This window comes from Neophocaena asiaeorientalis, unplaced genomic scaffold (genome assembly GCF_003031525.2).
Source record: "Neophocaena asiaeorientalis asiaeorientalis breed wild unplaced genomic scaffold, Neophocaena_asiaeorientalis_V1.1 scaffold629, whole genome shotgun sequence".
Classification (NCBI taxonomy): Eukaryota; Metazoa; Chordata; class Mammalia; order Artiodactyla; family Phocoenidae; genus Neophocaena; species Neophocaena asiaeorientalis.
The window spans coordinates 3,756,321-3,776,705 of record NW_020175468.1 but is presented as its reverse complement, the minus strand read 5'-3'; the positions used below and the strand labels follow the sequence as shown (position 1 = coordinate 3,776,705).

The 20,385-nt window shown below is 49.1% G+C and overlaps 1 protein-coding gene across 9 annotated transcripts in view; it reads right to left on the bottom strand.

Moving 5' to 3' along the window:
* ZC3H4 (zinc finger CCCH-type containing 4) overlaps positions 1-15,934 on the bottom strand; it is a 42,642-nt gene extending 26,708 nt beyond the window's left edge. For 4 of the 9 annotated variants that reach the window (XM_024768202.1, XM_024768204.1, XM_024768200.1 and 1 more), the window contains exon 1: positions 15,265-15,440. In XM_024768202.1, coding sequence (XP_024623970.1) covers positions 15,265-15,425 — 161 coding nt within the window. In that variant the 5' untranslated portion in view covers positions 15,426-15,440. Of the gene's footprint in view, positions 1-12,494; positions 12,607-13,800; positions 13,863-15,005; positions 15,122-15,264; positions 15,441-15,553 lie in introns of those variants that run through there. The other 5 variants (XM_024768201.1, XM_024768207.1, XM_024768206.1 and 2 more) reach the window with 5 other exon arrangements.
* Positions 15,935-20,385: the final 4,451 nt, after the last annotated feature.

Sequence of the window (20,385 nt, the reverse complement as noted above, 5' to 3'; positions counted from 1 at the left end):
CGAGCAAACAGGCTCCGGTCCCTGGGTTTCGAGGCCTGACTGCTCTGCCAGCTCCACGGCTCTGGGCCAGAGGCAGGGAGCTAAGCAGGTGGAGAGAGGGGAAGGGTCCCAGGCCCCTCTTGACACGACCACACGAGGGCTCACCCCCACCTGCTGTTGGCCCCCTTGCTTCCCACCTGACTTGCCTCACCTCCGGGTATCCCTTCTGGCTCCCTGTCCTACGACTTCCTGACTCTGCCAAATCCCCCACGTCACCCCAATCTCCCTTACTTTACAAAACAAAAGCACTCTCCACATGTGACAGATGCTGCTGACAGAACGTTCTGAACATCAAAATATGTACAGGGTGGGGGGTGGGGTGGGGTGGATAAATGGGTTAAGAAAGGAGCAGCTGGAAAAATAATCCAGTTTTTGAGCCAAACCCACAGACACAGTTCTCACAAGTGCAGGAGTTGCTTTAAAAAAATAAAAAAATGTCAAAAGCTCCTCAAGTTCCTCATGCATGACGATGGCAAAGTATGTGTGAGAGCATAAAAAACTCCTTCCTTCTCCATTAACTAAGACCCACAAAGAGAATGTGAAGAAGATAAAGAGTAACATAATGAACCCAGGACCTAAAAGGCTAACCACAGAGAGAACTAATCTAGGCCAAAAAGGCCTCGGCCGTTCAGATGGAAGCCGGTCAGCATGGGAACAAGCTCATCAGGCGAGCCCGGCCCCTGGAGCCCTGAAGGTTCTAACAGGCTTTGTGGAGAAACAACTGCCGACCTCTCTGAGGATCCTCCACGGCCCTTTCCCTCACACTGCTCCCTTTGTGCGCCTCCACGCTGCTCCCCACCAAGGGGACTCTTCCATTAACTCTCACTCCCAATTCAAAGGGGTCGGGGCAGCTTCAAACCCAAATGGTACAGCCCCACGGTTACCCTGGCAGAGGTCAAGGGCAGCTCTCAAACACAGAATGCAGGACCAAAACTCCTCCCGATGTTTCAAAGGAAACAATACAGAGAGGTGACCGATGGGTGCCTCGTGCCGTTCCCCTGGAACGCCAGGCTGTCGTGGGCCAGCCCAGAGGGAAGATGCCGAGTCAACTGTGGTGGAGGCAGGAGGCGGCATTCCTGACAAGTGAGGCACCTTCTGGCTTGGGTGCGGCCCACACCAGGAGCCGCTCTCGTGGGAGCAAAGCTCTCATGCGATGAGGCAACTCTGCCAGAATGGCCTTGTCCGCAGTAAAAGCGCCACCTAACTGGGGAAACTGGTTTTGGCAAGCTCACCAAACAGGGGGAAGCTGTTACTAATGGGCAGGGCAAACCTGCTGCTGCCGACGCCTGGGCCTCTTCATACCGAGACGCCTGGGCCTTTTCATACCGAGCCGAGCCGAGCCGAGCACGCTGAATAGACTGTTCCCTGCTGGGAACACTGCTGGGCGGGCCAGGTCACCACACCTCAGGAGAAATACAGGGACAGACAGACTAGACAGAGGCTATGGAACTAGGGAAGGCCCAGCAACAGACCGGAGAGGAAGGGGGTTGGGTCTGTGAAGAAAAGCTAAACAAAAGCATCACTCTCCACACTTTAGTCTGGAAAGGAAAAAGCTGAAAGTAGCCAGAATCCCAGGGCAGGGATGAAGGGAACCCAGGAAGACAGAAAATGCCTGGGGGCCCAGAAGCCCAGATGAGAAGAAGGCCCAAGATCGCAAAGGGCAAAAGACCCTCCTGGAACCAGAAGAGGCGTGTCAGAGTGGAAGGGAGGGTGGGGCACCATCAACCACCTCATTTTCAAACAGGAGGAACTTAAAGGGATAGCAGGTGAAAGAATCTGTCGAGGTCAGATAGACAGGGGGACACGAAAAAGCCAGAAACTGGCTCTAAGCTCGCCATTCTTCCTCAATTGCTGAGGACGGAAAGGGAAGGGGGAGCCCACTCATCGACCGCCTACTTGATGCCACAAACATTTCTGAGCATCTTCTCTGTGCCGGGTCCTTGAGCACCTCCTGTTTTGCATTGTCCTTGCAGGAAAAGATACAGATTACAAGAAACCCAGGCCACAGGGCAGTGTCTGTGATACAGGGCCAGGGCAGCTGAGCCAGAGAGGCTGGCATCCACAAACACTCCTCCACCTCTACGTTCACGGGCAAGGATGCCATGGCACGGCCAGCAAAGGTCTTGCCCAGGGTCAGCTGAGGCCTCCATCCCTGTCCTGCTGCTACATATCACTGCTAACACTCGTGGGAGGGGGGAACAAAAGACCATACAAGCAACTCCAAGAGCTTCAACCATCCTCAAGAATGGCTCCAGAAGAATGCCTTTTCATTCCAAAGGCAGGGAGGTACAGCATCCAAAACCACCCTTCAAAGACATTTAGCCAAAGAGGAATTCTCTGCATTATCTGTATTAACAGCCCCAGGCAGATGTGGGCTCAGTGAGAATCTACAACTTTTTACAAACCGGGTACTGAATACTTGAAACTTCGTTCCCCTGGAGTTGGGAGCAGCTGCAAAATAAACAGCATCAAAAAATCCCTGGTAGGGGCTTCCCTGGTGGCGCAGTGGTTGAGAGTCCGCCTGCTGATGCAAGGGACGCGGGTTCATTCCCCAGCCCGGGAAGATTCCACATGCCGCGAGTGGCTGGGCCCGTGAGCCATGGCCGCTGAGCCTGCGCATCCGGAGCCTGTGCTCCGCAACGGGAGAGGCCACAACGGTGAGAGGCCTGCGTACCGCAAAAAAAAGAAAAAAAAAAAAAAACCCCTGGTGATTTCTGAAGGGGAATGGGATATCAGAGGGGACGCGGGGATGGTGACACTTGACTGCCCACTGCACATCCTCACCACCATCTGGCCCACCATGCTCTCCAACTCTTCTGAGCCCTGGGCCCACCTCTGGTCACCTGAGGGGGTTTCCCCTTGATAACGCTGGAGATTCCAAGCTAAACGTCCTGCATGAATACAGGGCCTATTTTCTTCAGACTCTGTTTACCAGAAGAAAAAAAAGAAAGAAAGAAAATCAAGCCAACTGGGATAGAGGCAGGAATCCTGTGGGCCACTGACACAACCGCACAAAGGCTGCCTCCATAAAATAGCAACCGGGGTTAAGTGGTGCCACTGAACAGACTGCCAGCAAAATTCATGTCAGAGTGGGATTAAATACCGAGGGAGCATGCTGAATAGACTGTGACATGATTCCCCAAGAAAAGTGGGGGAAACCCCACTGCGCTAATCATTTCAATCTAGACGTGCCAAACCTTCTTGAGACAAGCATGTAGGAGAAACCCTGAAGCATCGGCCTGGGCAGAGACCACTGAATTCCCAGAGCCTGGACTGGCATCGTGCTGGGATGACTGCACCACGGCTGGCCTGCCAGAGACATCAGGAACTAGAAACCAACCATGCTGGGCGACCAACCTGGAATGGATGCCCGGGAGGAAACAGGAAAAGGCCAATGCCTTGCTGAGGCTCAGTTCTGCCTTGTGCCTCCTGGACTAAGCATCCAGGGCATTTAAGTTTCCACTTGCAGAGCTGGTGATGGCCAACTCCTCCTTCTGGGTCAAAGAAGAGATCAGGGTGCCCATTCTAAGGATGTCTACGGGCCAACTCCACAGGGCACAGAAGTGTGTCAGGTTCGTCACATACCATGGGCTTGGCAAAAACAGTACTGCAAAGAAACATCATGCTTCCAAGGAGGCTGGGACCAGCCACCAGGCTACAGATTTGGGCATCCTGCTTCCTTCTGCAGACCAAGGAACTCAAGGAACTCAACCTAGGTACGTAACCTGAGCCTCGGTTTTCTCATCTGCAGAACGGGATGAGTGTAGTACCTACCTCAAGGGGTTGTGAGGGTTAAACGACATAACACAGATAAAACCCTGGACATGGGGGGCAGGCACAAAGTAAGTACCAGACAAGTAATAGCTATTGGTATTAAGAGCCAGCTAGCATGAGCACACCTCCACATGGATAATCCTAAACCAGCTGCAGTGCTTACTGGGAAGCATTTTCTTCTATGGAGAAGCTACAGGCACTGCCAACTGCTGGCCAACAAGTTCTCACTTTTCTTGGCCCGTCTGTGCCACCATCCTCTGCAAATAAACCCTGCTGACGAAACTGACAAATCGACATCTCCCCTTCCTCAGCTCTCATCTAGGTGGTATGAGAAAGTAACCAAGTGGCTGACCAGGAGGAAAAGGCACAGCGAGAGCTGAGCCCCGGGAAAAAGGGAGAAAGGTCCCTTACAAAAATGAAGTTTGGCAACACAGAAATCCTCTAGAGGAGAGTTGGATGGAAGCTGAAAGGGGCCTGGGTTTATGGGTCTACCTGATTTACGAAAGAAAAAAGAGAGAGAAAGAGGAGAGACAGGCAAGAAACAAAAAAGATGAAAACCCATGGGAGCAGTGGCTGTTACCTCAAGATCATGAGAGTCCTTGACAAGAGGCGGCCAGGTTAATGTGAAGGTCAGGGTTATGATCATTAACTGCCCAAACTCTCAACAAATTGCCTGGGTAGGCTCTGAATGACCCATTAATTAGGGACAAGATTACAAAAATTACAAGGAGGCTCCGCCTCTTCAAATGTTAAACAACAGGCCTAAATGCAGAAGTCCAGGATCCCCAAATCCAACCCTGCAGGACAGTCATTTACTAGGAGTGAAGGCACGGAGCCTTTGCTTTACAAAACTGGCTCAGGGCTCATGACTGAGGAAGGACCCTGAGACCTTCCCTCGATTTAGGCCGTGGTGAAGCAGCCACGGGGGGAACCTCACTGAGGGATTTTTTAGAGGCAGGAAATTCTTGAAATTTCCTGGGTCTTGCACATGTTTTTCAGTGTAATTACTACCCAGGTTCATCAACCACAGATCAAGAGCAAAGAAGCACTGTGTCTCCCTCCCCCTCAACATTCTCAGGTGTGGTCATAACTGGCTCAGTGACATCACAGCATTTCCATGGCAACATGCCCACATCACAGACACCACCCGAGCAGCAAGCACAAACCAACCACAGGAGAAGCCCAAGCCGCAGCCCGAACCCCTCACTTCAACGGAAGCAAGACAGCCTGTCCAGTGCCAGGACCCTGACATGAACACACCTACTGCCAGAAGTCAATGTGGGGGAAATTGGAGAAATCTGAACCCGGACTGGATATTTGAGATACTAAGTAATTATTGTTAATTTTGTTAGGCATGATTATGGTTTTGTGGTTATGTTAAAAAAAATTAAGTTAAAGATTCATACTGAAGAATGTATGGGTGAAATGAGATGAGGTCTGGGATGTGCTTTAAAATACTCAAGGGGGATGGGGGAGGTAGTGAGATGAACCAAAATTTGCAAAATGTTGAAACTGGTGATGGGTATAAGGCAATCTATGACACTATTTTCACTTCCCTTAAATATGTTAGAAAATTTCCCTAAGAAAAAGTTAAAAAATAAAAAAGATGCCCTGGGTGGGGACAACCTCTCAGTAAAGTGAAGAGAGCTCATCAAGGTCCTCAAAAAGTTAATTTCCCTAGCAAAGAGCTGGAGTTCAAGGTGGGGGCCTCCACCAGCCCTCACATCTCTGCTGTGGTTTCCTCAACTACAAAACCTTCCTGGGCACCCCAGGGTCTTATAAAATCCAAGAGCCATAGGAAATATTCACTACTAACATCCTGTAGCAGCAATTTCCATTCCAGGCACCACACTGCTGTGCTCTCCACCTCTGCACATCTGTCACTGAAATGCATTAACAAACGTATGCAATAGCAATTCATTAGTATCCCCATTTTATAGACAAATAAACTGAGGCTCAAAGATGGGAAGAAATATGCCCACAGGGTCACAGCAGGAAGAAGCAGAACTGGAACCAGAGTCCAGGACTTTCTGACTCCAGGTCCAGCTCTTAACCTCAACCCTTGAGACAATTAGAAATTATCCAAAAAAGAATAATTTACTAAACAGGCGAACAAACAAAAAAACTCTCACCCTGAAATTTATACTTGAGTTGGAAAAAAATAAGACACAGGTACAGAAAACAGATTAAATGAAACAGTACTGCAAAAATGCCAAAGTAAGATACTAAGACACTGGGCAAGCTCCTTAAACACTCTGTGCCCTGTTTCAATTGTGAAGTGAAGGCAGTAAAGGAACCTCCAGGATGGATATATATCCTCCTAGAAAGAATTCCCTGAGACCATGTAAATCAAGTGTTTAGCACCAACCTGGCCCAGAATAACTGCTTAGGAGTAAAAACTATCAACATGCAAAGACACAAAGCCAATCCAGGCCATCCAACATCAAATGAATGGAATTGGGACATTCAAAAATATGACCCAAAGACATCTGGATAGTTTAGGGAATAAGAGGTGCCCAGAAGGGACTTCCCTGGTGGTGCAGTGGTTAAGAATCCGCCTGCCAATGCAGGGGACACAGGTTTGAGCCCTGGTCCGGGAAGATCCCACATGCCGTGGAGCAACTATGCCCGTGCACCACAACTACTGAGCCTACGCTCTAGAGCCCGCGAGCCACAACTACTGAGCCTGCGTGCCACAACTACTGAAGCCTGTGCACCTGCTCTGCAACAAGAGAAGCCACCGCAGTGAGAAGCCTGCGCACCACAACGAAGAGTAACCCCGCTCCCCGCAACTAGAGACAGCCCATGCCCTGCAATGAAAACCCAACACAGCCAAAATAAGTAAATAAATAGTGTCTTAAAAAAAAAAAAAGAGGTGCCTACAAAGGTCCAAGGAATCCTATAGCAAAAAAACAAATAGGACTTATCCCAAGAGGGACAGAAAGCAACATGAATCCAAGGGAGGAAAATTCCAAAGTCCTCTAACACTAGAAGGATCGCTACACTCCCAAGTGTGTGGCATCCACACTGGGGTTCGTCCAAGCACACAAACCTCTTAGGCAGAACATTTCTGTAGAGTTTAAAACAAGCTGACCAAGAAAAACCCAGCTTGCTAGACGAACCTCTGAGTCAAGTGTCCTTTTCTTTGCTCAAATAGCTATTCTCCTACTCCCACTCGCCCTGAAAACAGCTCGTGTTCTTGATAGAGGCATCTCTCTGATCCAAGTTTTTCCTGTCAGATGAACCTCTGAAATCTGCTTCGCAGCAACGAAGAATTTCCTAACCTCCTTCTCAGGCCAGCCACGCTTTGGATTGCTTAAAGCTGGAAAGATGCTGGTTCTCATCCAAAGAGAGACGATTTTTATTATTCCAGAAAGGAAAATCGAACCATGAAACTTGTGAACTAAGACTTCTTGTTTATAATTTTTTCAGGGGAATCAATTTGGTTCCATTCAGCCAAGGCAAAGTATTAACATTTTCCTCTTAAAAGAGACCTGGCCTAGGACGCAAAGATTTCTTGTTCATATATGCAATTATCTGTATACAAATATTCCAGTCAACGGTGGGCTCCTGGAGGGTGGAGAAGAAAGAGGCTGGCACTCATCCCTGAGTTTCCAAGGGCCCAGCACAGGGCCAGGTATAGACTGGGCGGGTGCTTCGGATATGGTCTACACAAACAGGCATCAATCTCAGCCATCCACACCCTCTTTGTCAATTTCATCAACAAAGACATTGGACCATTTCCCAGGCAGCAACCTGGATCACTTAAAACTCTAAATAGGTCACTGAGGGGTTGTCTTTGGTCACAAACTCATTCACCAAGGTGTTTATCGAGGGCTTCCTGATAGACCAGAGGATAAATGACAAGAGCCCCTATGTGACTGGTGCACCAACTGAGCAGATGAGCGTGGCTGCCAGTCAGCCACCTCAGGGCTGCAGCCAGGGGCTGCCTCTGTCGCTGAAAGGCTGTGCTTCCGGGGACTGCTCTGGTGCCCCGTGCAATGGCAGGGCCTGGAATCCCAAGGAAACCTAAGCCCTGGTGTCTGTTAGGAAAATGAGGGTAATAATCCAAGCCACCTGCAGTGGAGGTTTAGCCAAGTGACACTCACGTCTGGGCCCAGCTCCCTTGGGTCGGGCCATAGAAGGGATGTGTTAGCTGCCATCCATTTCCTCACTGGGCTTCAAGAGGTCTTCAGTTCCTTCTAATGAATGAACATCCCTTCAATTTAAAGGTTCAAAAGACTGGGTGTGGGCCTCTACATCCACTGGAAGGAGTGGAACATAGGGATGATGGAACCTCAACAAGTCATGGAGGGCAGTAGTAGCACAGCCCCCCTCTCTGGGGACAACTTTAAAGTCCCCTCCCATTGCCCCCAACACCTCCACCACCACAACAAAGATAAACGATGGTGGCTGCTGTGTACACCCTCCAGGCACTAGGCCCACAAGACCAGCGCCAAGGGCAGCAAAAAACACTTCAGGCCGTGCGGGCCACACAGTCTCTGTCCCACCTAGTCAACTCTGCTGTTTAGCGCAAAAGTAGCCGCAGACAAGATAAACGAATGTTCCGATAAAACTCAGCTTATAAACTTTCACAAAGCCACACTTAACCTCTGCAGTACTCTGCTTTTTCTACCCTCCTCCATTTGTTTTCCACATACAGGAGGCAAATCAATAAATGGACCCACTAATGCCTGCATGCTGCAGTTTGAGAGATATTGTGCCAGACCCAGGACGGCCTCTGGGTATAGACCTCAGGGCTGGGTATAGACCTCAGGGCTGGGTACAGGCTGGCTGGGTTCTAACTGCCTCCACACCCAACAGCCCTGTGACCTTCAACAAGTGACTTCACCTCTGTTTCAGTTTCTCAGCAGGACTAAGGTGAGCTAATGCATGAAAAGCACTCAGACGGCCCCTGGGGCAGGTAATCTTTGACCTTCACATGACAATGCCCAGGAGGTCACACCTTTGGGAAGGCCAGGAGACTGACCTAAGAGATGAGTAACCCTTGCGGCACATCCAGTCTGCCTGACACCCACGTCCACAGCCAGCCACCACTCCCCACCATCTCTCTAACAGAACTGGGCCTGCCTGGTGTGGAGGGAGCAGGCAGCATCCAGGCTCTATTAAGCTTTATGGCTCTGAAGTGTAGGGTTTTCTGGGATCACTCACCAGGGACAAGGGATCCAGCCTGGAATTCAGCTAAGCTGCTGAGCCAAGGTTTCTCTAACGGCTCTTCCTGGGATCTAGCCACTTAGCCTACCCCTACAATTCATTTTCAAGGCATCTATTCTGCAGCTGGGTATCAGGAGCTGCAGTAGCAGCAACCATGCCTCACTGTGGCCAGAAGCGGCAGAAGGTAGGGCAGATACAGGAAGGTAACATGAGGCCGGGTAAAGGCAGTACCAACTTCTGCCCAACTCTAAATGAAGTCCCGAGGAGAGAAGCGCTCCTTGAACACTCCGAAAACTGTTTGGCTCCAAGAAAAGCACGAGACAAGCCTGGCTGCTGAATGAACAAAACCTTAACTGACGCAGCCAAATCACCAAGGGGTGGGAGAATCTTGGAGCTGGGACAGACCGTGTTCTCTCGGACTCTGGTGAGGGTAAAGGACTTACTTAAGGGGACGTGACTGGTTAGCAGTGGGTGAGGTGCTAGAGCCCTGGCTTCCCTGGTCTCAGGAGGCCTACCAAGGCCGTAGCCCTGACTCAGACTCTGATTGCAAAAGATGAGCAGGGGAAGGTAGCCAGCAGCTCAAGAAAGCATGACTGTTGCAGCATCGTATAATAAGGACACTGAGCCAGCAAGAAATGCCTTAAGATGGCTTCCACTTAGTTGAAACCCCAATCAGCTCCTTGCAATTAAACTGCTGACCAGAAACCCAAGAAGTGAAAGATAAATTGACTTCCTTCAAAAACACAGATGTTATTCTTACCTCTGTTTATACACCAGACTGTAAATTCTATTTAGTTTTTCTCTAGTAGGGACAGCAGGAAGATAAAGAAACCAAGATTCTCTGAATGCCAGGCATTGTGTGGGTGTTCTGCATATGCCCATTTGACCGCAATGCCCCGAGAGGAGGGCCTTATCCTCGGTGGCCACTGCACACTGAACACAATCTCATCTGCCTCCAAACCCACGCTGTTCCTTCATATCCTGCTGCCACCTCCAATGTTCAAAAGATGTCACCACTTGCCTTACAAATAGCGAGCTGAGCCACCAGTTCACACAGATGAAAAATAACAAAAATAAAAAACCAAGAAAGATCCTCTACCCAGAGCAATTTGGCCAACAGAAGCAAACTATGCTCTGAGCAAATAACCTATGTACTACTAAAAAAATTATTCCCAAAGCAGGATGCAACTACATCTACACCAACTAAGAGGCCATGTCTTCATCTTGGTCATCAACTGACTACGGGTCAGAAATGTATTTTAAGAACTGCCCTCATGGGCTTCCCTGGTTGCTCAGTGGTTAAGAATCTGTCCGCCAACGCAGGGGACACGGGTTCAAGCCCTAGTCCGTAAGATCTCACATGCTGCGGAGCAACTAAGCCCGTGGGCCACAACTACTGAGCCTGTGCTCTAGAGCCCGTGAGCCACAACTACTGAAGCCTGCAGGCCTAGAGCCCATGCTCCGCAACAAGAGAAGCCACCGCAATGAGAAACCCATGTACTGCAACGAAGAGTAGCCCCTGCTCACCGCAACTAAAGAAAGCCCACGTGCAGCAACAAAGACCCAAGGCAGCCAAAAATAAATAAATTTTAAAAAAAAATTTTGAAGAACTGCTCTCACAACCTCATATTGTTACTAACTCCAGGCAAAAAACTTTGCACAATGTCTTCAAGACTGCATCTTCATGAACTATCAAAAGCAAAAGAGGCCTGCAGCAAAGACTCAGCCGATAAATTTGGAAAGCCAAATCCATGATACCAAACAATCTCAGTTTACCTTAACCTACTCAAATGAACTTTAGATGCCACCCAAACAGGCAGCTTTTCCACTCTTTCCATTAGGTTCCAACTGTGAAACCGATCTCAAACCATTTAACAGGATTCCCTCCACCAATGAGCAGACTGCTCCTACGGACCTTGGAATCAGCTTATTAAATACCAACCGCCAGAAATCGCAGAAACAATCCTTTTTTTTCTCCTATTATGCCAGTCGTTATGTTACCAAGGTACAGGTGAGCACCTTGCTCATTTAGAAACTCAGCCACTTCACTTCCTATTTGCTCTGAATTATTTTCTTCTAACCTCCTAAGCTGGGTCAGAACCAGTCACTCTGGTACTAGAAAATATCGTCTGCGGGGACCAAAATTAGGTTCTCTGGAATATGGTTGGACCTGAAGCTACCCACAGAGGCTTGGAAATAGTTTCATTAGTGATTTTGGCCATAGAGGTTATTTATCATAACTGGATCTGGCCTACACAACAAGATGGTTCTAGGAAGCTGATAACCACAAAAATGTAACAGAAGCGAACAAGTAAGGCAACCCTGAGACATCCATTTTTCGCACATCAGGGAAGGGAAAAGATCTAAGAGAAAGGAGCGGAGGTAGAGGCATTACTCAACAACAAATAGCTGAACCAGCCCGATATGAAACTGTCTACATTCAACTGGAGGGGAAATCACAAACTCAGAAGCAACCATTCATCTCTAACTCGCCCATCAACAGCTGGGAAAGCCTTAATTTATTCTTCAGGTGCAAAACAACTTTCCCTTGGGATCAGCCTTCCTGGCTGAGGCAAAGCCATACTAGTGGCCATACTAGTGGTTTTCTAAAATAGCTAGCTCTACTTTAAGAAAACTCCGGGCTTGTTAAGAATCAAAAATTTAAACCTTCAGAGCAAATCGAAACCCTATCTGGGAGATAGTACAGATGATGAATTTAGAAAGCCCTTCTGCGGAATCACAATTTTTTCTTTTGAAGAGCAAATTTGAGGGGAATAAAAAATATAAAGGGGTTTAGGACCAGAATAACTGTTTTCATGGTCACAGGTAATTTTGTTTCTACTGGGAGATTTTTATTTGCTTTCAGATTAAAGCTCTCTCCCCAGAGAACATAAAAATTTTAAAGATTACAAGTGTATAAGAGCTGCTGTTAAATCAGGGATTCTGAGTGACACCCTTTTTTTTTTGCAACATCCATTAATATGAAATTTAACTAATACTGGTACATCAGTTTGAGGAGGAAAAGGTAGTACTGTGACATTTCAAAAACAAAGACTACCGAAATATTTTGATATAATTACTGGGGCTTCTTGGATTTGATGGATGAGATTCCTTTGAGAAGGAAAAAACAATAAACCCTTGTGTTGATATGCCTGAGCGTTTTTAAGTGCTTGAGGAAATATTTTAACATTAATGACTGCTAAAATTTTCACTTATAAAAGAAATGCAATTTCCTTAACATTTCACTTTAAAAGTAAAGTTAAAAAAGCATCCTTCTCCACTCAGTAGCCCTTGTCACTTGGAAGGTTCATCTGTTAGCATCCAGTTTCTGCATTTGGCTCCTGGAGGAGAAATTTTACAAAGGATGGGAAACTTCAAATAAATGCAATTCATTTTCGGCTGACCCTGCGCACTGGATAGTGTGTTCAGTTTGTGCTTCAGACATTGTTTTGCAGGAATACTGGACTGTGTGGACACTTCTTCCTCCCACAAATGATTTTACATACCTAAGATCTTCACGGCAGTTGTGAACATACCGAGAGGAAGAACAAAACAAGTGGCCCACTGAATTGCAGTTTACATGTTTCCTCATCTAAATGTCGGTGAATTTTTTTTCTCCTAAGAATGGAAAAAAGGAAACAGGATCTTGGGAGGGGAACAGGGTTGTGTGTTAAAAAGTTTTCTCTAACAAAGTATGTCAGGGACCAAAAGTGGTTAAGAGGGAAAATGGAACTTCAACGTGTTTTGTCTTTTAACGGAAGAACTTATGCTTGTAAAACACATCAGAAGTAGTGGTTGGTTCTGCAAGTCATTTCTGTTGCTGTTTTTTCCTTGTACATGTAGGAGAGGGGGGACTGGGGGCCGGAGGAAGTGTTCTCTCCACCATGGCTGGGCGTGTAACACGTTTGCATCGACTTTTCACGGTCAGGCATGTGCTTTCGAACAAAGGAACAGTGGAGACGGGGAGAGGAAACTGAGGCTTGACACACTTTACAGATTTGGTGCTTAAACAGTACTTTACAAATGACTTGCTTAATTTAAACGTCCATCACCATAAGAGACATCGGAGTCAAATGAGAAAATTGGATCTACTTGAACCACAATCTTTTTGGGGCGGCTGGGGCAGAGGGGGAGGGAGAACATTTAACTTGCACGCAAGCATCATAAACCAAATTCAGTAACCTCGTCTCCTACAAATGGACTTGAAGTATCCACTTTCTTCAAAGATGAAGGCTGGAGACAAAGCAATGGACTGAAATGGCAAGAGGGACACCAAGGGCTTGAAAACATATGGGCCTTTTACAGAGGTTTTTGTCATGTTACAGTAATACACTTTCTTTTTTGAGAAAACTGTGTACATCAAATTTTAAAAATTAAACATTGAAAAGGATGTGCAAGTCTAAAAGGGCTCAACAGGGTTAGAATCCTGATTTGAACATATAAATTCACGCTCTCAAGCATCACTTTGGTCTAAAGGCGAGGAGGAAGGCAGGCAGGAAAGGGACAAAAAGAGGGAGATAATTGAATTACTCAATAAAAGAGGCTACTTACCATCCCAACCCATTGTAAGACATACACTTCTGACATAAGAGAACTCCTTAGAGGTCGAATAAAGCGTGTAAGCACCTTTGAGTAATGCACCTGCCCCCAAGAGGGGGCCCGGAAGCCCAACGTGGGCTTAGCGAACAGACCTTTGCTAATCTGTTTATTTCCTTGAACTGGAGTCAGGCTGCGATGGGCTGCGATTCCCAGGACGATACATTTAATTAGAACAAAACAGAACAAAACAAAAAAAAATTTGTAAAAGCTCACCAAACTGCTGCACTTGTGTCTCTGAATGTGGGTGGCATTTCTTTTAAAAGGCAAAGTATGGTCTGTGAAGGAGAAAGGGAAAAGGGGAGGTGGGAGTGGGGAGAAGAGGCCGTGATGCCTGGCATGGGAAGCCCTAGCTAAGACCCCTGTCTAAGGGAGGGTCCTCTGCGACTCCCCAGCCCCGGGCTGCGACGGGGCAGCCATCTGTCCAGCGCCTTCTCTTCCCCTCCCCACCCCCACTCCCTCCAAGACTCACTTTCCTGCCGACTGAAACCCTTCTACGATTTCCAAATCCACTCTCTAGCCACCTCTTCCCCTGCCCCACCAAAAAAGTGGGCGAACCCTGCACCCCAACCTTCTGCTGACGCAGGGTAAATGGGGGCCCCAACCTCTCGCTGAAACGCGCCGGGCTGGCCCCTTTATCACCCTCCAGAGAAGGGCATGGGGCGAGCCCATTTCGTACTTAATAAAGGGGAGGGGGGCGCTGCCTTTCACCCCTTGCCAAAGCACAAGGAAACCTCGTTTTTCTCCCGGAAGGGATGGCGCCCCATTTTAGCCCGAAAAAGGAGGGAACCCCACGAGAAAGAGGGGACCAACTTCCTCTCCTCTCCAAGGCAGGGAAACCAAACCTCACCAGCTTCCCCCCCGACCCCCGCCAATAAACGCATCACCTACCTACGAAAATCAGGAGGACCCCTCCCTTTAAGGAAAGCATGGGGAAGGGTCTTCTCCCCAAAAAGAGGCAGGGGCTTCCAAAGGGGCGAGAGATCCTCCCAATTTTGCCCCCTAGAGAATAGCTAGGAAACACCTCCCGCCAAAAAAAAAGTACAAGAGGCCCCCACCGAAAGGACCCCCCGTAAGGATGGAGAAAGCAATTAACGAACCCCCACTTCCTGCCTCCTACAATCCTCTCCAAGTAGGGCAGGGCACACCTCCCCCAGGAGAAAGGATACTGCCGGGTTCTGGGAGCCACCCCCCGACTCCAAACCCCTAAGAGCGGGGCTGTTGCTCGACATCCCCCCAAAAAGGGTCCGGGGGCCCCTCCCCCATTCCCTTCCCCGAAGCCAGGCGACGGGCAGGCGGGCCCGTGGCTGCCAGCTCCGGGAGCACGGGCAGCCAGGACCCCCGTGGGCCTCCGAAGCCCCCCCGCCCCCGGCGCCCCCTCCCCAGGGCGGGCGCGGGGGGTCCGGGGGGCGCCTCCTCACCTTCCCCTCAGCATGGCGCCCAAAAAAGACAGAGCGAGAGCGAGGGAGAGCGGGCGAGCGCCGCGAGGGGGGGGAAACGCATGAGGCCGGGAGAGAAAGCAAGTGAGAAAGAGCGAGCGAGCGAGAGACACCCACCGACCCCGCCCTTCCTCCTCCTCCTCCTCCTCCGCGGCCCGGCCCAATATGGCGGCCGCCCCCCTTCCTCCTCCTCCTCAACCTCCCCCCGGGGACGCCGCCCCGGCCGGGCCGGGGGCCTGACCTGTCGTCAGGGAGCGGGAGGCGGTGGTGGAGGAGGTGCGGGGTGGCCAGGCAGGCGTCGGGGGAACACGGAGGAGGCGAAGGCGTTGATGGCGGTGGCGGCGATGGCGGCGGCAGCGACTCTGATGGCGGCGGCGGGGGGGTCCCGGGCGCGGCCTCCATAGTTCCTTTGGGGGGGAGGGGATGTTAATGCACGAAAAAGGACTGCTTGGGCGTGGCGGGAGGGGCACACTTCAGCTCTGAGGGCTCCTGATAGTAATGCGTATATATTTTTTCAGTTTCGGAATCACCTCTGCGCCGACCTCCGCGTAGGCCGCGCGGCCTAGGCCTCAGCGGGCCGCTCGCCGCCTGCTTTCTCCGCAGCCCGCCCCTGGGGTCACTCGCTCACAGGCGCGGGGCCCTCATCGGGGCGAGAGCACCCCCACACACACACCGCTGCGGGCCCGGGAGTGGGAGACCCGGGGGACACGGACACTGGTGGGTGGTTCGGTGTAATTAGCGCGGGCCGCGCGCGATGGAGCAAGCGAGGGGGAAAGGGAAAAGAGGAGAGCGAGCGAGGGCGATTAAAAAAAAAAAAGTAATTTAGTAAAAGGAAACGGTCCGCAGAGACAGGCCGACTGTCTGCCGGCCCTTGGTGCCCCGGCTTCCCGGCCCCCGCCGCAGTCAGAAATTCACACAAAATGGCGGCTCGGGCCCGGACGTGCCAAGAGGCTGAGGCGGAAGGAAGGGCGAGGTGGGAGGGGGAACTGGGAGGTGGAGGCGGCGTCACGTGGAGGAGAGAGGCACAGACTGCTCTCCCGAAGGGCCGCGGAAAGAGCCGAAGGGAGAGAGTGAGGCCGAGGCAAGGCGGAAAAAGCCGGAAGGAGCTGAGCTGAAGATCGCGAGAGGCGGAAAGAGCCGAAGTTGTTAACGGGGGTGGGGCCAGAGAAAGAATGGGAGGCCCCGGGGAGCCGGAAATAGCCGAAGCGAATCGGGACTGGGAAAAAACAAGGAACTGAGGTGATCCGAAAAGAAGCGAAGGCGGTGTCTAGGGTGGGTGACAGGAGGCGGAAACAGCCGACTGACGCCCGGCGGCGGTAATAGGATTTAGACGGAAAGAGCTGAAGTGTGGGTCTAGTGAAGCAATTAATTAAGAGAGTAAAAGACTTTGAGGAATTCGCTCGAGAGCAAGCGGGGAGAACCGAAAATTGCTACCTTGAGGGAAGGCGGGAAGAGTCGAAAGTTTTAGGTGGGAGAATGGGAAAGAAGGAATTCGGGCTATGGAGAGAAAAAAATAACCGAAGGCTGGAGACCGGGTGCCTGGAGTTGTAGGTTTCCGGAGGATGAAGCAGAACAGGCCCGGAGATGACATCATTAGAGACCTGGGTTGATGATGTTATCCTTGGGCGGTGCGGGTGGGCGGGGAGGGCGGTCCTTGGTAGTGCTTTGGGGGAGTTAAGAACCTGGAGCTTGCTTATTAGTAGGTGCAAGATCTTAAATGCCGGACATGGGAACACTAACCGGGTTCGAGTATAAAAACGTAAAATCTTTTGATCCTCACAACTGTACTAAGGGGAGCTACTATTGGCTGCCCATTTTTAAATTTTAAAGTGATAATTATTTTATTTTATTTCTTTCTTTATCGGCTGCTTTGGGTCTCCGTTGCTGAACGCGGGCTTTCTCTAGTTGCGGCGAGCGGGACTACTCTTCGTTGTGGTGCGCGGGCTTCTCATTGCGGTGGCTTCTCTTGCTGCGGAGCGCGGGCTTTAGGCGCGCCGGCTTCAGTAGTTGCAGCACGCGGGCTCAGTAGTTGTGGCGCACGGGCCTAGTTGCTCCGCGGCGTGTGAGATCTTCCCGCACCAGTGTTCGAACCCGTGTCCCCTGCATCAGCAGGCGGATTCTTAACCACGGTGCCACCAGGGAAGTCCAAGCTGGCCGTTTAATCGGTGCATACTGAACCTCGCGGTGTCTAGGTACTTGGCTCTTGCCCCCAGCAAAAATTCTGTTCAGTCCTGTTTACAAGAGAGGATCTTCATTCGATGCTTTTGTGAGCTCCTTGTATAGTGCCAAGTCCTGTAATGGGCGAATGGAACATAGTTTCTTTTTGGAGCTTAAAAACTGATAATGCCCCAGGGGAAAGAAACTCTAAGTTGAAGAGTAAGGGGGCTCCTATTATACTGGGGGACAGGGTTGTTTAAGCTGAGACATGAAGAAGAGATAATTCCAGGCAAAAGAAATAGCTTATTTCATGCCCTGAAACAAGGCAAGGACGACTTAGTTTCCAGGAACAGAGAAAATCCTGGAGACAGAGGCGCCAGATCACCTGCTATATTAATCTTACTATAAAATTTTAAATGTCCCAAACCTGGTCTGGGACACAAGCTCTTCGTGTGGGTGATTTACAACCTCCTTCAGGGAAGAAATTGGCATTCCTGATAAAGTGAAATGATTAAGCCATTTTCTATTGAATTTTGATGGAATGAAACTTCTGGGAAATCAGTGGCCCACTCAGTTAACAGTCAGCTGACTGCCAGCCGAGAATCTGCTATCTTTAACTGGATCATCTTTTCTTCCTGGATCTAATCTGTAGTCTAATAGGGTTATTTAACAATTCTCTTCTATAAAATGACCTTACCAAGAGAAAATGTTTCAGTCGGCCTACAAGAGACCTTTTCTCCTTGCATGCATCATTGTAATAAAACATTGGTACATGCTCATAACTAAATTGTCCAAAAAAAAGGATTTTTTTTTTTTTTTAACACACGGAGAGCTAGTAGAGCAGGATTGTGAGAACGGAAAGGAAAAGCACAGAAGTGGGTCATTATGTGTCATTGTGAAAGGTGCCATTCCCCTTCTATGCCTTGATTTCTGAACCCCGTGTATTCTAGTTGTAGACAAAACAATACTAGGTGAGACCACAGACCATGTCTAGGAAGATGGTACCCTGTCCTTTCAAGATCTGGTCTCCAGTTGGCACCATTTCTGAAGCTTCAATAAGCCACAATTCTAGAGGGCCTTCTGCTTCTGAGGGCCATTTCCTTTTAGGTAATGAGGAAAATGAAAATATCAGCGAATCCCAGGGAGCAAGATTTCTCCATGCTTTTTCAGTGTCAAACTACAACGTTGTCCACCAAGAGCTTCTGACATTCTAGATGACTTGGACTTAATATTTAATTGTTGATTAGGGTCCAGACTCAGTAAAGTTATGGGAGATTCTCATGTTTCAAAGTGATTTTTTTCTGCCAGAAAAGACAGCCCTGAAAGACATTAACCAGTTTTGTATCAAACTTTCCAACTTAATTCCGGCATTTTTTTCCCCCACTGTCTGTACATATTCATATCTCATGTCCTCCCTTGAACCAGCTTTATTTTTCTGCTAGTTCCCCCATTGATGAGTTAACATCTTTGATATGTGCTCACCATGGTTTTGTGTGAGGGTGATGTTTTTAACTTTTAAAAATTTATACTGTGGGGTTTCCCTGGTGGCGCAGTGGTTGAGATGCAGGGGACATGGGTTCGTGCCTCGGTCCGGGAAGATCCCACATGCCGTGAAGCAGCTGGGCCCGTGAGCCATGGCCGCTGAGCCTGTGCGTCCGGAGCCTGTGCTCCGCAGCGGGAGGGGCCACAACAGTGAGAGGCCCGCGTACCGCAAAAAAAAAAATAAAATAAAATAAAATTTATACTGTGAAAACAGATAGTAAAGTTCAGGGATGGTGATGCTGGCAGAAATAGGGCAGAGGCAAAAAAAAAAAAAAGTTTCCAACAGTGATGACAATCATTATTGCAATGAAGGGGAATTGACCCTTCCAGTTGGAAAGGATCCAAGGTAAAGAACCTGCCACCAGTGGCTGGTAGGTGTGAGAACTTTTCACAGAACTACTTGTGCCTTGAGGACCAGCTTGGGTTCAGTCCCCAATATAACACTTCCACTAGATGCTGGGCCTGCCCATTTCATCTCTTGGTGCCTCAGAGAATGCACCATCACCTGGGATTCTGTGGCCAGTCAGTGGTCTTCATGGAACCCATGAATATGCCAAGAGCTGATTATTAGTACTAGAAGAATCAATCACCAGACAGATCATGGCTTTTTATAAAACCCCAAGGTTTATTTCTCCTTGAGGCTTACCAGAGGCCCACAGACTACCCTTATTTTTATTTGTTTTTATTACTTTATTGAAGACTAGCATACATACAGAAAAAATATAATCACGAGTATTGTGAAAATTAATAAACAGAAATCTCACTTAAGATGGAGTCAGGGACTTCCCTGGTGGCGCAGTGGTTAAGAATCCGCCTGCAATGCAGGGGACATGGGTTCGAGCCCTGGTCCGGGAAGAGCCCACGTGACGCGGAGCAACTAAGCCCATGCACCACAACTACTAAGCTGGCGTACCACAACTACTGAAGCCCACGTGCCTAGAGCCCGTGCTCTGCAGCAAGAGACGTCGCCGCAATGAGAAGTCCGCGCACCGCAACGAAAAGCAGCGCCCCCGCTCGCCACAACTAGAGAAAACCCAGGGCAGCAACGAAGACCCAACGCAGCCAAAAATAAATAAATAAATAAATTTATAAAACAAAAGAAAAGATGGAGTCAAGAGGCCAGAAGGGGGAGCTCTCATGCCCTGCTCCTTGATGCCAATTGTGTACCCCACGGAAAGAAACTACCTTGCACTCCCAAACAGGAGGGGCAACTGCATTACTATACCAAAGGAAGAATTTCTCCTCGCTTAGCAACAGCCCAGCCAATGAGAAGTCATTGCCACCCCTGAACTCCTACTTTCCTCCAACGAACTTTCATGTAGAATAGCCCCTCCCAACTCCCCCCTTTTCCTTATAAAAGCAGACTCCCTTCCTTTGCTCTCTGGGCTTGCCTGTAGTTCCTCATAGATTGTGAGACATGAATTGCAATTCTTCTGTTCCTGGATAAACCCATTTTGGTGACAAAATAACCCGGTGTTTTATTGGTTTTAGTTCAGCATTATACAGGTTGATAGGTTTACATGAAGTGAATATGCCACGTAATCAGCACCTAAATCAAGAAACAGAAAATTATTTTTTAAAAAGGGGGTAGGGTGGAGAAAACAAACAAACAAAAAGAAAATGGAAAATGATAAGCCAATCCAGAGCCTCCTCCTGTCCCCAT